The sequence below is a fragment of the Eschscholzia californica genome, unplaced genomic scaffold (genome assembly GCF_041429995.1).
Source record: "Eschscholzia californica isolate CP2 unplaced genomic scaffold, dmEscCali1.0.p SCAF_3, whole genome shotgun sequence".
NCBI classification, from domain to species: domain Eukaryota; kingdom Viridiplantae; phylum Streptophyta; class Magnoliopsida; order Ranunculales; family Papaveraceae; genus Eschscholzia; species Eschscholzia californica.
The window spans coordinates 3737155-3755415 of NW_028238420.1; the positions used below are offsets into that span (position 1 = coordinate 3737155).

General features: G+C 37.1%; 3 protein-coding genes across 5 annotated transcripts; 2 read left to right on the plus strand and 1 right to left on the minus strand.

Annotated features, from left to right (window-relative positions):
- Window positions 1-520: 520 nt before the first annotated feature.
- On the plus strand, window positions 521-15911 carry LOC147547767 (5'-AMP-activated protein kinase-like protein). Of its 2 annotated transcripts, XM_086670411.1 has the most exons (9): window positions 521-769; window positions 12220-12939; window positions 13028-13149; window positions 13607-13792; window positions 13883-14091; window positions 14247-14392; window positions 14479-14626; window positions 15287-15355; window positions 15457-15911. In XM_086670411.1, exons 2-9 carry the CDS (start codon window positions 12353-12355, stop codon window positions 15550-15552), a joined length of 1563 nt encoding a protein of 520 aa, XP_086526537.1. In that variant the 5' UTR covers window positions 521-769; window positions 12220-12352; the 3' UTR covers window positions 15553-15911. The 2 variants fall into 2 exon arrangements, with proteins under 2 accessions (XP_086526537.1, XP_086526538.1); XM_086670412.1 differs by lacking the exon at window positions 13607-13792.
- Window positions 1778-7633, plus strand: LOC147547768 (uncharacterized). 2 transcript variants are annotated; one of them, XM_086672454.1, is made up of 11 exons: window positions 2090-2355; window positions 2478-2532; window positions 2805-2944; window positions 3398-4357; window positions 4427-4564; window positions 4716-5523; window positions 5629-5778; window positions 5867-6362; window positions 6493-6664; window positions 6840-7225; window positions 7313-7633. In XM_086672454.1, exons 3-11 carry the CDS (start codon window positions 2807-2809, stop codon window positions 7509-7511), a joined length of 3447 nt encoding a protein of 1148 aa, XP_086528580.1. In that variant the 5' UTR covers window positions 2090-2355; window positions 2478-2532; window positions 2805-2806; the 3' UTR covers window positions 7512-7633. The 2 variants fall into 2 exon arrangements, with proteins under 2 accessions (XP_086528581.1, XP_086528580.1); XM_086672455.1 differs by lacking the exons at window positions 2090-2355; window positions 2478-2532 and adding an exon at window positions 1778-1841.
- LOC147547769 (protein FAR1-RELATED SEQUENCE 4-like) lies at window positions 8555-10937 on the minus strand. Its single transcript, XM_086666140.1, has 3 exons — window positions 10909-10937; window positions 9692-10467; window positions 8555-9594 (listed from the first exon to the last, which is right to left on the minus strand). Exons 1-3 carry the CDS (start codon window positions 10935-10937, stop codon window positions 8555-8557), a joined length of 1845 nt encoding a protein of 614 aa, XP_086522266.1.
- Window positions 15912-18261: the final 2350 nt, after the last annotated feature.

The window sequence follows — 18261 nt, forward strand, 5'->3', positions numbered from 1 at the left end:
CTATAAAAGGAAGTCAGGTCTGTCCTTGTTATTCAGATCAGAAAATATTATCAACCAAGTTTATTATTATTCAAGTTATTAATCAAGTTTATTGTTTATCGTTATTTTATCAGTTTTATTTCGTTAGTTTAGTTTATTAATAATGGTGGATTCCATTACTTTTACGCTTCCGCAACAATCTACATCAGAGGGAAAGACATTTAAGAGGATGAATAGGAATAAATAGCATTGAAGATGACGGTTTTTGTTATATTTTGAGTTGGTGAAGGAATTATCTTTGTTTTTAGGTAGGTGAGAAATCAAAAAGTTAATGTAGTAGAAGAAACAAAATGGATGGCTAAATAAAAATAGCCAATGTTATTAGCAATAAATTAGAGCTATACGCGTATATTTTCTTTGTTAAATTGAGAGTCAAGATTTATCACGAGATAACGTCCGGTTAGATTTATCTCAATGTTTGTCTTGAATTTGTCTTTGAGTTTGTCCCGGTCAACACTCACCATTCTATTTTATATAATAGATATTTTATTATGATAAAACTCTTAGGATTCGGTCGGTTCGGTTTAGACGGCTTCTAGAAACCCATTTCGAAACCAAACCAAACGATTTGGATTGATCGTTTTTTCGGCTGAACCGAGTCGAACCGACCACGGTTCGGCCTAAAAACCAATCGGTCAGGTTCGGCCTATTAGTTCGTTTTTGCTCACCCCAGGATAGGGTACCGGTTCCTTTTAAATAAACTGGTTCCCCTCTTAATTTCAGAATTTAAGTTTGAGTTAATTCCTATATGGCCCCCTACTTTGTGACCAGCTTCCTTTATGACCCCCAAATTTTTGTAAATTCAAATATGACCCCCTATTTCCATGGAAATGTCATAACTACCCTTCCCATTAATATATTTTCAAAATAAAATTAAAAACAACAACTTAAATTCCACCTCACTTCCCTCTCCACCACTCATCTCTCTCCACGTCACCTATCTCTCCAACTCACCTCTCTCTCTCCAAGTCAGCACTCTCATGACTTCAAACTTTTAAAAAAAAAAAAATATTTTTTTTTTTTCACTCACCTATCTCTCTCTCCCCCAAGTCAGCACTTCATGAAGGTCGCCGGCCGGAAAATTTTCCGGCCGGCGACCTTCAAACTAAAAAAAAAAATTTTTTTTTTTTTTTTTTCACTCATCTCTCTCTCTCTCTAAAGATTCCGGCGAAGGGGGTTTCCCTTCGCCGGAATCTGGTCTGTTGAAGAACAGACCAGATCGGCCTGTTCTTCAACAGATCTGGTCTGTTCTGTTGAAGAACAGACGGTCTGTTCTTCAACAGAACAGACCAAATCTGGTACTACTCCGGCTAGTTTCTCAGCTGTTGCACTTTCCGTTAGAGGTTCATCTTCAAGTAATTCAATTTCTGCTTCTTTAGATCAAAAACCCACTCCCCAAATTCTCAGTCCAACTCCTTTTCTACTCGGTGGTAAACGTATTAGAACTGATGATGATTCCGATGATACTGACAAAAATGATTCTTCTGCTGTAAGTACCGCCGCCGCCGCCGCCGTAGCTGGTGGGTTTTGGGCTGTACCTGCTCGGCCGGATTATGGTCAGATTTGGAGCTTTTCGGCGGCACCTGATATGGTCTTACCCACACCGGTAATGGCATCTCAGCCGTTCATTTCAGCTAGGTTTGGCCAACAAAATCAACATCAACAACAAATTGGGGAAAATTCTGGTGTTAGGCTTGAGAATTATTTTCCAATTGCACAGGGACATTTGAATTTGTTAGCTTCATTATCAGGTGCACCTGCTTCTTCAGGTAGGAGAGAAGATGAACCTCGTTAATTCAGTAGTAAGTAAACTGTTTGTGTTTATGTGTGAATGAATGAGTTTGGAGATAACTTATAGGGTTTTAGAGTTAGGGTTTTTGTTTTAGTTAAATTTTAGTGTTTGTTGGATTTGTATGATTGAATTCAATTAGGGTTTTTAGTTTGAAGGTCGCCGGCCGGAAAATTTTCCGGCCGGCGACCTTCATGAAGTGCTGACTTGAGGGAGAGAGAGAGAGGTGAGTGAAAAAAAAAAAAAAAAAGAGGGATTGGGCTGGACGTCCAAAATGAGGCCCAAAATGGGCTGGACGTCCAGGGTTGCCCCTAAATAAACGAGAGGTCCAAAATGTCAGGCCGGGATTTAAAATGACGGAAACAACCCTAAAGTTCGTCGAATTTACGCCCCCTGCCATTGAAAATCAACCGGGATTTGGCGAATTTTTTGGCGCGATTTCTGACTGATCGAGCGACGGAAGTGACGTTTCCTGCAAACGGTCACTTCCACATTAACTTCTGCCCACGCCGAGTCCCTCTTCCCAGGTAACTTTGCTCCTTCTCAAGAAAACTCTCTCTCCAAATTTTTCTTCATCCGTCATCTTCCTCCTGCATCTTCCTCTTTCAACTTTTTCTTCTAAAGTGATTCAAGTTTTTTTGAAGAAAAGGAAGGGATTCAAGTCTGTTTGGAGAAATAACTTACAAGTTTGTGAAGGGATTCAAGTATGTTTTACTTCTATCTCATCCACCTAAACTTGTTTGATAAAAGTTTCTTTCATAAAAGATTTTTAAAACCCTAAAATTTGTGAAAAACTTTACTTTCTGACGCAGATATGGTGATTGATCTTTCTTTAGGGACGCAATATTTTAGAAACCTTTAAAGTTTATACAAATGATCTCTTATGGTTTGTTTGAAACCCTGGAAGATTTTAGAAACCCTAGAAGTTTTTAGAAACCATAAAATTTGTGTATAATCTTACATTTCTTTGACGCAGATATGGTGAAAAGTAAAGATACGAACAAGAAATCAAAGGGTGTGACTATCATAGAACCAACTTCCAGTAGAGAGAGATCAGTAAAGGAAAGACCGATTGCAGACATTCTGGCTAGAAGAACTAGTCCTAGAAAGAAGAAGGTATGAAACTGAACAAAAAATCATGTGTTCTTGAAAATCTTTCTGGTAAATGTTTTTTATTCTGGTAAATGTTCCATATTCTGGTAAAAAAAATGTTATTGTTGAAAGTATTCCTGGTAAATAAATTAAATTCTGGTAAATGTATTTGTTTCTTGAAAATATTTTGTTTTACTGAGATTTAGATTTGTCTAGTGTTCATGGGAATAATATTTTGCACCGTAAGTTGTTTTATTCCTGGTAAATAATTTTGTTCACTGTAAAATGTTTTGTTCCTTGAAAATATTTTATTGTACTGGCATTATGTTGTTCCAAGTGATATGGATTTCTTCATGAGAATAAAAATATGTTCAGTAATATGTTCAGTAAATTGTTTTATTGTAAAGATGACCATGCATTTCAAGTGTTTGTTGTAATGTGTGACACAACATTCTTTCCTGGTTACATTTTTTACAGGTAGAAAGTACTGAGAGCATTGAAGTAAAAGACAATGCAGAGAGAGAAAGGAAAGGAAAGAGAAAAGCTGCACAAGAGAGAGAAGTAAAAGACAATGCAGAGAGAGAAAGGAAAGGCAAGAGAAAAGCTGCACCCGAGAGAGAAGACAATGCAGCTAGAGAAAGGAAAGGCAAGAGAAAAGCTGCACCAGAGAGAGAAGAAAGCAGCCAAAAAAAAAAAGGAAAGAAAACAAAAACAGAAGGTGGAAACTCAACGGGTGAACGGAAAAATAGACCACCAAACCTGGCAGCACTGGTGCCGAAGGCTTACAAGTATGCCCTTCGAAATACGTGGAGACAAATGAAGAACACATATCCAAAGATGTCGACTACACAGAAAGAGTTGTTAGCCGCGACTCCATTTAAAAATCTGGTGATGGCTTTTGTTGAGGACAAAATAGATTGGGATAACATAAACAAACCCAACAAGGCTATCTTTGAAATTCTCTGCCTCTATTCTAGTTCGACAGAAAGGTTTACGTTGGCGGGGAAAGAAATGGAACTGAAACCTGAAGATGTGGCCCTAATTCTAGGTATGCCATTGTCAAGAGAGGCGAGAGAAGTCTTCCCTAAAAATCGATCAGTAAAGGAGCCTGAAATAGAATTTTGTATGAAGTACTTTGGTGAAATCCCTGGAATGATATCATGCACACAATTATCCAAAGCACTGAGAGATGCTGTCAACAGAGAGGTAGATGACATGGATGTCATCAGGCTGATCATCATGTATATTTGTGCGAGTGTTTTATTTGCTCCCCTAACAGGTTACAAGGTTCCAATGCGTATTCTCTTCAACTTGCATACAATGGAAGAAATTCAAACTTTGTGTTGGCCAACAGCGGTCCACTCATTCCTAATTGATCACATCAATAAGTATCCCAACGACCCACTGAAAGCTTCAGGGTGCCTAGTATTACTTCCGGTGAGTATGTTTTTTATCATTTAAATTGAAACTTAACTTCATGTGTCTCATACTCTATGTTTTTTATAGGTGTGGTTTTGCGAGCATACTACATGTTTTGATCGACAAGAGAGGTTTAGGGATGAGGTGCCTAGGATCGTCAGGTGGTCTTTGACCAATATAGATGAGACATTTGACCAGAAGCTTGCAAATCTTACTGCAGAACAGGTATACATTTGATCAGTGTTAATGTGAAACTGTTTTGTTCTGGTAAATAGAAAAGGAACCCTTAAATTGTTTTGTTCTTGGTAAATAAAATTATTTCCTAGTAAATGTTTAGTTCCTGGTAAATAATTTGGTTTACTGTACATTAAACCAGGTCAGTGAATCATTTGTGTACCCCCCAACTGATCAAGAAAAAGAGTTGCTGTCAGCACCAAAGAACACAGAAGTGGTAGCTGAATTGCTTCGAAGGATTGAACAGCTACAAAAGGAAAATGCTGAACTTAAAGAAAAACTGCGAGAAGCGTGCGAGGATAGGGATGATTCTTACAAAGCATATGAGGCACTCCTTCAAACCTATTTAGTTCCTGTAGAAGAACAGGTTAGAGGAGAAGATGGCCTAATCGAGGTTACGGATGGTGTTGAGGAGCTACGCAAACGTTATTGTAAGGGAAAAAGTAAGATGGAAGATCCAAAAGATGGAGAGAAAGAGAAAGAAGAGAAACAGAAGAAAGAGGAGAAAGGGAAGACAGAGGAGAAAGAGAAAGACAAGAAAGATGAGGGGGGAAAGGGTGTAGAAAAAGATGATGAAGAGGGAGAAGAAGATGATGAAGGAGAAGAAAGTGAGGGAGAAAAAGATGATGAAGGAGAAGAAAGTGAGGGAGAAAAAGATGATGAAGAGGGAGAAGAAGATGATGAGGAAGATGATGAGGAAGATGATGAGAAAGATGATAATGAGGAAGATGATGATAAAGATGATAATGAGGAAGATGAGGAGAAAGATGATAATGAGGAACAAGATGATGACAGTGACGAAGATGAAAAGGAGAAAGATGGAAGCGAGGATGGAAGTGACAAAGATGAGAAAGAGGAGAAAGATGAAAGGAAGCACAAGAAAAATGATCGGAGTAATAAGTATCAACTTAAAGACAGTGACGAAGATGATAGCGATGGCAATGAAGATGGTAATGAAATAGTTTCAATTTTATTTTATATTCTCAGTAAATATTATTCTTTTTCAGTTTTATTCTTTTTCTGAGAAAGTATAATAAGCATGCTAAATGATGAAGGCAATGAGGGAGAGGAAAAAAAGAAAGCCAAGCTGGATGAAGAAGGAAATGATGAGATGGATGATGAAGATGAGGTTCATATCAATTTGTCTAGTGAGCATGCAGGGTGGGTGGAGGATACTTCTGAAAAAGAGATGCCTCCCAAGAGAGGTAATGTTGCCAAATTTATGTGGTGAAATAATTTAAGTTTCCTAGTTTGTTAAAAACATTATTTTTCTGAATATACATTATTTGACAGATATTATGAAGGATGACAGCAATGATTTCCCAAGTTTTGATCTTAACTTGGGAACGCAAATTATTGTGTGGACTCCACCACCACAGCAGGGAGATGATGTTTGCCAAACAGCTGAAGAGAATTTCGCCGATATTGCTGAAATGGGGAGAGCATCGGTGGAAGAAGTATCCAAAAAATTGGATCATGTTGGAACAAGTAGAAAAATTAAATCACCACACGTGAGCCCCCCAAAAAGAGTAGTATCGAAGACACAGAAAGGGTCAATTGCTAAACCAACATCTCTGATCAAAAGGGTCAAGGATAACCCCAGAACCCGAAAACAAACATCCAGAGCTGCAGCTGCCATTAAGTTCCCTGTGATTGATATAGAGTCGATCACAATGAAGAAACAAGTGAAAGAACCAATAAGTAACTGGAGACAGGGAGGGTTATGGCCCTACGTCCAGGAGAAAGAAAAATCACTAATGCTAGAATTCATGACATACGGGTGGACAAGGTAAATAACTCAGTAACTGGTAAATAATTAAATGTCTGGTAAAAAAAAAATGTATGGTTAACAATTTGTATAGTAAAATGTATATCTTTCTGGAAAATAATTGTGTGGCTGGATGGGATTCTATGTACAGCCTCGAAGTCTGGAACAAGGATAAAGAACATTGCCTGAAAGGCAAAGATTTGGATGAACTTATGATGGTTCGGGGATGTGACTCGCAAATAATAGACTGGTTTGAGGACCACCTTGCACAGGACGCCCGAGATGTGAACAAAGAAGTTGTTTTCCTATCTTCATTGCTTTTTGTAAGTTTCCTTGGCAAACATATAATTCATTTTTAAATGGTGTTGAGTAAATAGTAGTCACTGAATTTAAATCAGCGGAGTATTGAGGCCAATACTGAATTTAAATCAGCGGATTGTTGAGTAAATAGTAGTCACTGAATTTAAATAGTAGTCACTGAATTTAAATGGTTTGCAGACATTGATAAAACAAGAGCGGAGTCAGGCAAGTATTGAGGCCAATTTAAATCAACGGCTGGAAGCGCAATACGTCAAAGATCATACTACAACTTTGTGTGCGCCACTGAATACGCCGTACACTGATGACTCATTCGAGGGTCATCATTGGACTCTGCTTGTGTATGAATTTGAAGAAAATCAATGGAAGCACTACAATTCTTTGCAGCGTGACACTAACTTGGCTAAGCAATGCAACAATAATGCAAAGAAATTTGCATCGCAGCTATCAGAGACCTTGATAAAGATGAAGTGCACGCGCAAAAGAAGTGGGCAATATGCTAAAGAAAGGATGAGCAAAAAGATATCCTATGTAAAGGAGGTTGACTGCCCTCAGCAAGGGGATAGGTGAGTCTAAATTTTGCTTCCTTACTTTAGTAGTTATTGAGTTTATTGAGTTTCTTTAAACTCACATTTTATTTTTGAATCAAACAGTCCAGACTGTGGACTGTACGTAATGCTCCAGTTGGAGGATATCTTCAACATAAGCAACCAGTCCAATTTCCCGGGGTCCTGCACGCAGGTGGAAACTTATGCAGACAAGGCAAGAAGAAAGAGGGTAGAAGTAACTTTCAAAATTTTGGATGAATCAAAGGAGGTATGGAGAAGGTTGATAAATGAAGGTCATAAATAGTTTATGTGAAAATTATGTTTGTGTTTGTTAACTGTTACTAAGTACTGGAAAAAACTTGGAAGGTTTTGTTATTGTGACAATTTGTAAGTTTTGTTATTGTGAAAACTTGGAAGGTTTTGTTATTGTGAAAATTTGTATTGGAAAAAAATATGTTTTCACTCGAAAAAACTTGATAATTTTCCATAAAATATGCCGGGAAAACAAAAAATTTCCGGTAAACAAAATTATGTACTTGACATAACTTAGGAAAAAATATCCAAAAATCCGGGAAAAATTTAACTTTCCGGTAAATAAAAATATGTACTCGACCAAACTTAGAAATTTTTCGGAAAAAATCTCGGGAAAACAAAATATTTCTGGTAAATAAAAAAATTTACTAAACACAACTTAGAACAAATTGTACTGAAGATGTTTTTGAGTAAAATCCACATGTACTGGACAAAACTCTATTATTGTACTAGACACAACAACTTAGAAATTTCTCCCAAAAAAACTTAGAAATTTTACGGAAAATCCACATGTACTGGACAAAACTTAGAAGTTTTGTCCCAAAAAAACCCGGGGAAGAAAATAATTTCCGGTAAATAAAAAAATGTTCTAGACAAAACTTGGAAAAAGTCCCTTGGAGAAAATATATTCTAAAAACATAAAATAATTTCCGGTAAATAAAAATATGTACTCGACTTGACTTAGAAAAAATAAAATCACCACACTGGAAAAACTTAAACTTTCCGGGAAATAAAAAAATTTACTGGACAAAACTTAAACTTTCTGGTAAATAGAAAAATGTACTGGATAAAACTAAAAGTTTCATATCATGCATTATGTTCAAGCACAATACACACTAACAAAATATAAGATAATACATTGACTTTAAACACAAATACATTAAGTTCGACAAAAGATACAAAAAAAATCAAAGCAGCACAAGGCTAAAATGTGACTCTCTTCAAAAATTTGAAAAGCTCCCAACACTGTAAATGCTTTTCAAAGTTGTAGAGTGCCCCTAGTTTTTGCTGCTGATATAAAAACCATTTCAATCACTAAATCGCTTCGTTGCACGAAGCACGGTTGTGATAAGAGAGCTTCTTACACCTACCGCATATCCGCTGCCTCTTTCTAAAGTTACCAGAACTTTCAATTCTTACAGAACGTGGTCTGCCCGGACGTTTCTTGGTTAAAGGAGGAAGTATCTTGCTGGCTTCCTCAAACGTTGTTGGTTGATCGAAAGATGGGACAGGATTTATGGAATGACTATAAGTCTTACAGTATGCATCCGTTGTAACAGCGGGATCAAAAAAGGATGATGAATCACCTCCATGCACTTTAATACACAATATGGCATGCTCACAAGGGATACCTTGGACTTGCCACTTACGACATGTGCATGTAAGAGCCCCAAGGTCCACAGAGTGACTCGGCATGGACATTACTTCATACACAAATTTACCTGATTGTATTACCTTCCAGCTACAGGCAACGTTGAATCTAGACTGCATTTTTTCGTTGACCTTTGGGCACAAGAAAGAGTCCCAAGTTGCCGACTCAGTTCTTCTGGCATTCATCATGTTCATAATTTTGATCCTCAACATATCTAGCATTACGGTTATTGGAAGAACTCTCTCATCCCTTATCCACGAATTGAAGGATTCCGAGAGCGAAGAACATATTAAACCGTACCTTTTTCCTGGGAAGAAAACATCAGCCCAATGTTCCGGATTTACAGAGTGAAGAAATGCATCCACAGCATTGCCACCCATGACTACAAGTTCAGAAGTGTACTTCTGAAAATCCGATATAGTAAGGGCTCTAGCCGCCTTAAACATGAGGGATTGGAAATAGTCCGACTTCTTCGCACCATTCTTTACACGTACATTCAAATTGTTTCTTAGATGCCAAACGCAGAATGAATGGTGCGCGGTTGGGAAAATGTTGGAAACTGCATTTATAATACCATTGTGCCTGTCCGACATAAAAGTCAAAGACTCACTATTATCAACCATTTTCGCCAAGTTACAAAAAAACCAGGCCCAGTTTAGATCATTTTCTACGTCAACGACAGCATAGGCGATAACAAAAAAACCTGCAAAGTACATATGGCAGTAGTTAGAACAGGAAATAAAAAAAAAACCAGTAAATAAAATTGTGTACCGGAAGGAAAATATTGGTAAAATACTTACCATCATTGCCATTCTTGGCTACAGCTGCAAGAATGCACCCATTGTATTTCGTTTTCGCAAAAGTACCATCAACAAATATCAATGGGCGACAGTGCTTGAAACCTTGGATGCATGCTCCAAGAGCAATAAATATTCGAACAAAACGGTGGGAATCTTTATCAACTTGAAGATCAATTAAACTATTAGGGTTAGAACGGGATAGGGCATCAACATACCAATTGAGTTTGGCATAAGAATCAGCTTCCTCCCCATAGGCCAAAGAAATACTCCTGTTTCGAGCCTTATATGAATAGTAGTAGCTGAGTTCAATTCCATAGTCTTTCTTGAAAGATCTGACAATGTCTTTAGTACTTTTGGTCGGATTCTCCCTAATGTCATCGACTATTAATAAGCTAACACTTTCGGTTGATAATCTTGGCTTATTATCTGACATTATAAAATCTTGGCATGTGTGCACAGGGTTGTAAGCTTTTAGAACAAACATTGACCTGGACTTCAGAGGAGCCACAGCGTGAATGGTCCAAGAACATTTTGGGGATTTGCATACGCAAGTAATACGATCAAGATCATTCTTCAAATAATTAAAATTGTACCCGTGCTTTATTGAATAACGTCCAAGTGCATTTCGAAAGGCGTTGGCGCCTCCAGGGAATTCCTGCCCTAAATGTGTAAACACCTCAGGCCAGCTAGCAGACCTTAGAGGTTCAGCCCTGACAATAGCATTACATGCATCCTCAACCAAGAGAGAGGAATTTCTTGAAAAATCCAGTGGGAGACTGCACAAAACAAACATATCATTGACATCTGAATTTAATTTAGGAAAGGAAACAGTTTTGTTTTCGGTAAACATAAATATTTACTGAACATATTCTTGTTTACGGTAAACATAAATATGTACTAACCAAAATTTGAAGTATTCATGTATACTGAACCATAAAACTATTGGATTTACCGTAAAGTAAGAGCTGGTTATAAGTACACAACAATCAACAATATGTAATGACTTCCACACATACTTATTAGACATTTGTTACTGGTTCATATAAATGGCACAGGTAAATTATTATTAGGTAAGGAAACAGTTTTGTTCCTGGTAAATGAAAATATGTACTGAGCAGAGTTTGGATTTCAGTAAATTAAAAAGTGTACTCACCAATTTATTGTTTTTAAGTAAAACAATAACGAAACAGTAAAGTTCAAGTTAGTTTTGGACTTACTTATTAGATGCTTGATTGTGGTTCGTCATTTCTGATGATGTTGCAGCAGAAGTAGATGAAGTATAGCCGAAAAAATCACGATCCAACCTGGATAGAGAGAGAAAAGAAAGAAGGTATGAAACGATAATTTACAGAAAAGAAAAAACAAAATATCCATTGTATACTGTTACAACTAAGTTGAAGTTTGTTTCACCAGAGAGGACGTCGTGCAACAATGTCCCCAGAAAGCATTCCTTCAATATCCATTGTATACTGGAGGGAAAAGAAAAAAGAAGAAGGTATGAAGAAGGTATGAAAGATGAAGAAGGTATGAAAAATGAAGATGATAATGCCTTTTAAGGTATGAAAATATAATGTACAGAATAGAAAAATATTCCTTTCACTTTGTCTGTCATTTTGGAATGTCAAAGTTTCATTTACAAAAGGCATTATCCTCTTCCTTAAAAGGCATTATCATCTTCCTTAAAAGAACAAATGGAATATTCAGCTTCCTTAAAGTCTATCATTGAAGACAAATAGGATTTGCTCATTTAAGAGGAATTACCGGAAAAGGTTGGAAGATAAGAGCAGATTCTGGTTGGAAGATATTAAGACAGTGGGTGGTATAAATAGGTTGGAAGATGAAATTTGAAAACTTTTTAAAGATTTTGAAACTGATCAAATAGAGAAAGAGCGGGATCCCAAAAATTTCGCCAAAAAAATTGGCTAAATGGGGGGAAAACTAAGCTTTAATGGAGGATAATTTAGAGAGAGAAAGAAAAGGAAAGAAGGAAGAAGCAGATGGCGCGAGATATGGAGGAGGGAAGTGACGTTGCCTGTGAGATAGGGACGGGAATTTAATGATCCCTCAAAAAACGTGGGAGAGAGAAGGGCTGGGTCAAGTCGAGGGGCAATAAAGGAAGAAAATAAAAAAAAAAAAGGTAAACAAATATTTTCCCTGACATTAGGACCTGCCCCTCATTTTTAGGCAACTTAGGATTTTTTTTCATTTAACCCCCCACTTTTTGGACCCCTGCCTCAAAAACACAAAAAAAAAATTTTAAGTTTGAAGTCATGAGAGTGCTGACTTGGAGAGAGAGAGAGAGGTGAGTTGGAGAGATAGGTGACGTGGAGAGAGATGAGTGGTGGAGAGGGAAGTGAGGTGGAATTTAGGTTTTTGTTTTTAATTTTATTTTGAAAATATATTAATGGGAAGGGTAGTTATGACATTTCAATGAAAATAGGGGGTCATATTTGAATTTACAAAAATTTGGGGGCCATAAAGGAAGCTGGTCACAAAGTAGGGGGCCATATAGGAATTAACTCTTTAAGTTTTGTTCGTTACTTGCCTTCTCTATCTCGTTCTAAACAATTTTAGAATCTTCTTTTGTTTTCGTCTTCTGGGTTTCGAGAAAAAAATTCAGTTCCCCAATTTTGAAGAAGAAGAAGAAGAAATGTACCAAAAATGGTTTCATTAATCAGACCTTCTCCCAATCACTTTCTCCTCTTTTCTTCTTCTTCTCATTCATGTCCACCAAATTCTTCTTCCTTTCTCTCTCATCGGTTCATTTATCCAAGAAACCATCTTTCTCTCTCTATTGATCTTCTTGTATTGAAACCAACTAGTTTTTTAGGGTTTTCTTATTTTGGGTATCCATTTGTTTTGCTTCAAAGAGGGTTTTGTTCTGGTTCTGGGTTTCTTCGGATTAGGAGGAGTAAGGGTTGGGAGAGTGAAGAAGGAGATCCAGATTTAGAAAGAGAAATTTTAGAATTCATGCGGAATTCAGAAAACCCTTATGTTTTTCCTAAAAAGAAAGATTTGATTGAAGCTGGAAGGAGTGATTTAGTTGATGCTATTGAGAAAACTCGTGGTTGGCTTTCTTTAGGTTGGGATTTTGATGATGATGATGATAACCCTATTCAAGAAAATGAGTTTCAGGGTTCGGATTCAAGATTTGATTTTGCTTTTGATTTCTTGCAAAGTGATGATAGTGGTGGAGAAAGTGATTCTTGTGAAGGAATTGAAGCAGCTGGTACTTCTGGCAGACCAATGTGAGGGCATTTGCTTCATTTCTTGTTTAATTTTTAGGGCAAATCTTTCTTGGGGTGCAACTTATTTGATTCTATCTTTGTTTCACAGGCGAATAGAAGATGAAACTGATAATGATGATGATGATTGTGGTGGTGGTGGTGGTGGTGGGATTGAGGGCATCTTGAGTAGATTAGAGAAAGAAAGGCTTCAGTCATTTGGACTCTCAATGGGTAAGTTTATCTCTTAATTGAAACTTTGCTTGTCACTGATTTATTACTATTATATTATATGATTCTTTATAGGATTACTTTTGGGTTGGTTTCCATTTTTAGAATACTTTTTGTTCCCAAACTAGATTAGTACTGTTTGTGGCTTAGGGTTCTCTGGTTGAACTATATGTTATTAACTGGTACCCACTTTAATTCATTCATTCAAGAGATGGATTCTCATATCTCTAATTTCATTATTGGCGGTTCTATTCATTGAGATTTGAGGGTGATGTTCTTATCATATTTCTAATGAACAGAAAAGCTATGGTTATATCAATAATTGCTATAAATTGTTTTACAGAACCGTAAGTTTTTCGATTGTGAAAGAAAGAAAGAACAACTTCCGCTTATGACATTTCATCGATTTAACCTCCAGTTGGTAAATAATTTGCATATACTTAAAACTTGTATTTGACAGCTTCCGATTATGAAAGAAGGAACAGCTCGATTCAGGGAGAAAAGAGTCTTAGTAAAGATAGATTTAGTGATTACGAGGGTACGGGTTCATGGAATCGGTCTTGGTCTGACATTAATGGCACGAGAAACTCACTTAAATCAGATATTAATGGTGCATGGAATACCCAAAATGAGGATTATGCGGAATGTGAATTTGAAGTTACCCATTTTTTCGTATCAAATTTAGGTTCAATTACTTCATCAACTAAGCTCTTCTCACATTCTATATGTCATACAGCTGATGAAAATGGTAAGCCTTTGAGGAGTGATGCTGTCACGGTAATAGATATTGTAAATGGAACACGAAATGTAAGGAGCTCTAGTGATAATAACATTGGTGGAAATCAGATTGAGTCTCGTCTTCAGCACCTTGAGTTGGAGCTATCTTCTGCTTTACGAGTACTACAGTTAAGAACTAAATCAACCGACATTGTTGTGTCTCATAAGGCAAGCATTGCGAACAACTTCTTCGTTTCCTACAGATCCTTGCCATAAAAATCAACTTTTATTTTTCTCGTTTATTTGATCTGATATGAAACTGCTTATGAAAATTCCTCAGAGTTATGTTGTACTTGATAAAACATTTTTATTTTCTTCACCAGGACAGTGGAAGTTCACCAGAGAAGTTGCACGAACTTTCTGATACATGGGAGTATCAAGAGACTGAAATAATGAATGCTCGAGATAAATTGCGATCGACACGTGCAAAGTTGGCTGTATTAGAGGGCAAGATGGGTCTGGCGATCATGTATGGATAATATCTAAGTGATGGCATATATAATTTTATCCCTGAATTTCTCATTATGAACTGACAATATATATTTCCTTTTGCAGAGAAGCACAAAAGATGACGGTAGTGAAACAGAAGAGGATTAATGATGCTCGAAGGGCTCTCAACATTCTCCGAACTGCATCAGTTGTTTGGCCTGGTTCAGCTTCAGTGGTTCTTCTAACTGGATCTTTTGATGGATGGACCAGCCAGGTATTCATACAGCTTTCATTTCCTCCATATACAACTTAAATGTTGTAGTTCATCCTCGATTTGACACCCCACCAATGGCCACTCAGCCCAGTTGGTACATGAGCTTTCTTGGCCATCCTATACTTGACCATCCTAGGAGCCAAGCCCTCAACTAGGTGTAGCGAATGTGGCTAATATCCAAGGTTTGGAAGGGAAACAGACAGCCCTTCAGTTCACATGCTCATGCATCCTTTATGCATCCGATTTTCAAAAATGTATTGTTTAGTTATCGTTCAACATCTGCCTCGATATAGCCGTGTTTTCTCTAATTGAACTGCTCTAGACCACCACAGCCAGTTCTACTTGACCAGCCTAGGAGCCAAACCCCCAAGAAGAGTAACCAAACAAGGTGTTATCTTATACCCAAGGTCTGGAAGGGCACTTCCTAATCAATGTGGGACTAAGTGTGATGCATATGAGCCATCGTGCTCATGTGTATCTGCACCCTTTCAGCATCTGATTCTCAAAGGCATATTTAGTTACTCGATCACTAATGCTAAATCTTTTTCCCTTGTGGCCATGTTCTTAACTAGGATCCGTTATACCAAAGACATGGCGTTTCTAATTTAGCTAAATAAACTCTTAAAATGCTACTCTGTTTCCCTTGTCTGTGAAATGCAGAGAGTGATGGAGAGATCGAGTTCAGGTATCTTTTCTTTGAGCCTAAAGCTTTATCCTGGTCGTTATGAGGTAATCACAACTCACTGTGATCCTATCACTTATGTTATTAGTCGTATTTCTATATGGTTAGCAATTAATAACCGGAAGCTGAAAACTGTTGTGATAAACAGATCAAGTTTATCGTCGACGGTGTATGGAAGATTGATCCTTTACGACCTATTGTAAACAATAACGGTCATGAGAATAATCTCTTGATCGTCTCATGAAGGCACAAAATAACAAAGATCATTCGTCTATTCTCGTATTCATATCCTAAAGAGCAGCCACAAGTATGTCTTTTTAATCTCATGAAGACACAAAATAACAAAGATCGTTTGTCTATTCTTGTATTCATATCCTAAAGAGCAGCACAAGTATGTCTTCTAATCTCTGTTGGATTTTCTTTGCCCATAGTTGTTAACTGAAATTCTTTTGTAAACATCAAATTGTAACACGGTCGATATATAGCTTCTTCCACTTCAGAACAATGCAAATAGTTTCTTCATGGGCTCACAAGGATGGATTCTACCTGTAACAGATATTTCTTTCGTTTCATCTGTAAATATCAATTGTTCTTTTCTTTTACTATGTACTCATATTCCATTTTATTCGAAAACTTACTTGACCAAAAAAAAAAGCTCCTTGCCACGAGTTTAGTATAAAGTTTTGTACGTCTGATTGTCTAATTTTACTGTTAACAGCCATGATCCATGAATCTAAGCTCTGTAGACCCTATAGCTGCAAAGGAGGACCATTTTGGTGGTTGTCCAACTTTTCTATGGGTGTCTCCTAAATACTAAAGGCGCCCATGTAGGCTAAGTTCCACGGCACCTTTGGAATTTCCATAACATCATTTATACAGATGTAAATGGGGTGGCTTTGGAACGGCCCCAGTCTCTCCAAAGTCCAAACCATTTCTGTTAGTAAATGTGTTGGGAGAAACCCGATCTACGGTTATTAGTCAATCCCGCTATGCTTATTAGTCGGATCGTGATTGTGTTTCCTAAACCAGCTATGTCTGTAACAAGTTTTTATGTTCTGATTATCGACTGCAAAATCTGTCTCTCACCATTCTCTTATTTTAGATATGAAATATAGTATCTGGAACCCAAAACGTAGAGGACAAAACCCTAAGACAGGGAGGATAGAAATTGTAATTACTCCAACCAAAGATTTTGATTCATTTTTTCTTGTTTAATTTTTTGAAATAAATATTACAGTATTGGTATGGAGCAATTGCTTCTCTTTTCTCTCTTTCTCTTCCTAAATAAATATGTTCTTTTTAAGACTTTTGGAAGACTTGTTGGAGAAAAGAATGGTGAGCACTAATTCCCATTAGGGCCATCTATTGAAAAAAAGGCATCAATCAAATCCAACTGTCCAATAATTCCAAGCCATTAGATTATGAGAATTTAGACATCTGATTGGAGTTCCAGCATCAGAATCTTCTTATGTACGACCGACATTTTAAGCCGAGAATGGCGGAATTGTTATCATTTTATTAGGTCTTAGACTATTAAACTTTGCTACTCAACACTAACATCCAAATTTCCTCTTCTCTAATCACAAAACCCATGGTTGAGAGAGAGAGAGGGAGGGGTTTCTTTTCTAGCTTTAATCAAGTTTGTCACTACCTATTTTATATAGTGGTGGGAAAAAAAAAAGACTCCGAAGACCACTACCCCATCCGTGCGACCGAAACAAAAAGTACCCATGGGCACCCGATGGTCATAACGGTCAGTGTCCGACCGACTCGAAAGAATTTGCGGATGGTCACGGTCAAATTCCATATCGGTTGACTGCTCGCTAATCGACCGACCAATATGATCAGTCCAAATACCCGACCGGAACTAGTGACCGAATAAACCCGTCCTCATTTTCAGAGGTTATAGATAGACGGATTTTATAGACATGATGAACGTTGGACATAGAAGACCAAACCGATCCCAAAACTCAACTCTTTATAAATATACCCCCTAAGTATCCCTAATTCTCTTTTCCTCTTTTTTTTTTCCAAGGTCCAAGTAAACTTAAACTCCTAACCTTAACTATTGTTGGCTACAAGTCTTGAAACTATCTCTCTTTTGCTTTCTCCATGTAGAACAAAAACTCTGATCATCTTAGTTATTTTCCCTATCCATTTATACTTTCTCTCTCTGAATTTCTCCATCCCCTCGAAGTTTTGCATCGAGAATCGTACCACGAAGGTTTGTATAACTTTGTGTTATATTTTTCTCTGAATCTTTAGTCCTTATTGGTTCCATTCATGCTTAGTTACTTACTGGTTTCATTCGTACTTACTGGTTCAATTCATATTTCATTTTTGAGGGTTGCTTCACGCGGACGAAAATGAAGTTTTTGTAAATTGTTATTGGACAGTCTGAATCGAGACCGTCTGATGTCCGACTGGCCTGATAAAATTAACGGTCTTGAACGGTCAATGGACAAATAATTTTTGAAAGTGACCGTCCGAATAAATAGGTGGTCACCAACATTTTATGTCCAAGTCGACCTATACGATGAAGTTAGAGTCCAGTATCAACCGACCCAGACCGATTCCCACCACCAATTTTACACTATCAAACGGAGTCTTAATTGAATTGTAACTGTATTAGACATAAAGAAATTAAGTACACGAGAGATTGAATCTCTTTCTTTAAGACATTTTGAATCTCTGTAACAATTCAATTACTTTACATCACTGAAAGTTTTCGAACTCAAAGCTTCTGACGTCGAATAATAAACACATGTAGAATTGTATTCAAGACACACTTGGAAATTTTTTTTTTTTTTTTTTTGTTGAACTACTTGGAAATTTTGTTGACTTCAGAAGAGAAGAGAATGACGGATCCTTTTATTCCTCTCTTCATTACCGTAACAATTGGTGAGTAGCTTACAGTATAACTTTTTTTCTTGGGAAAATGGCTTTTTAGGGT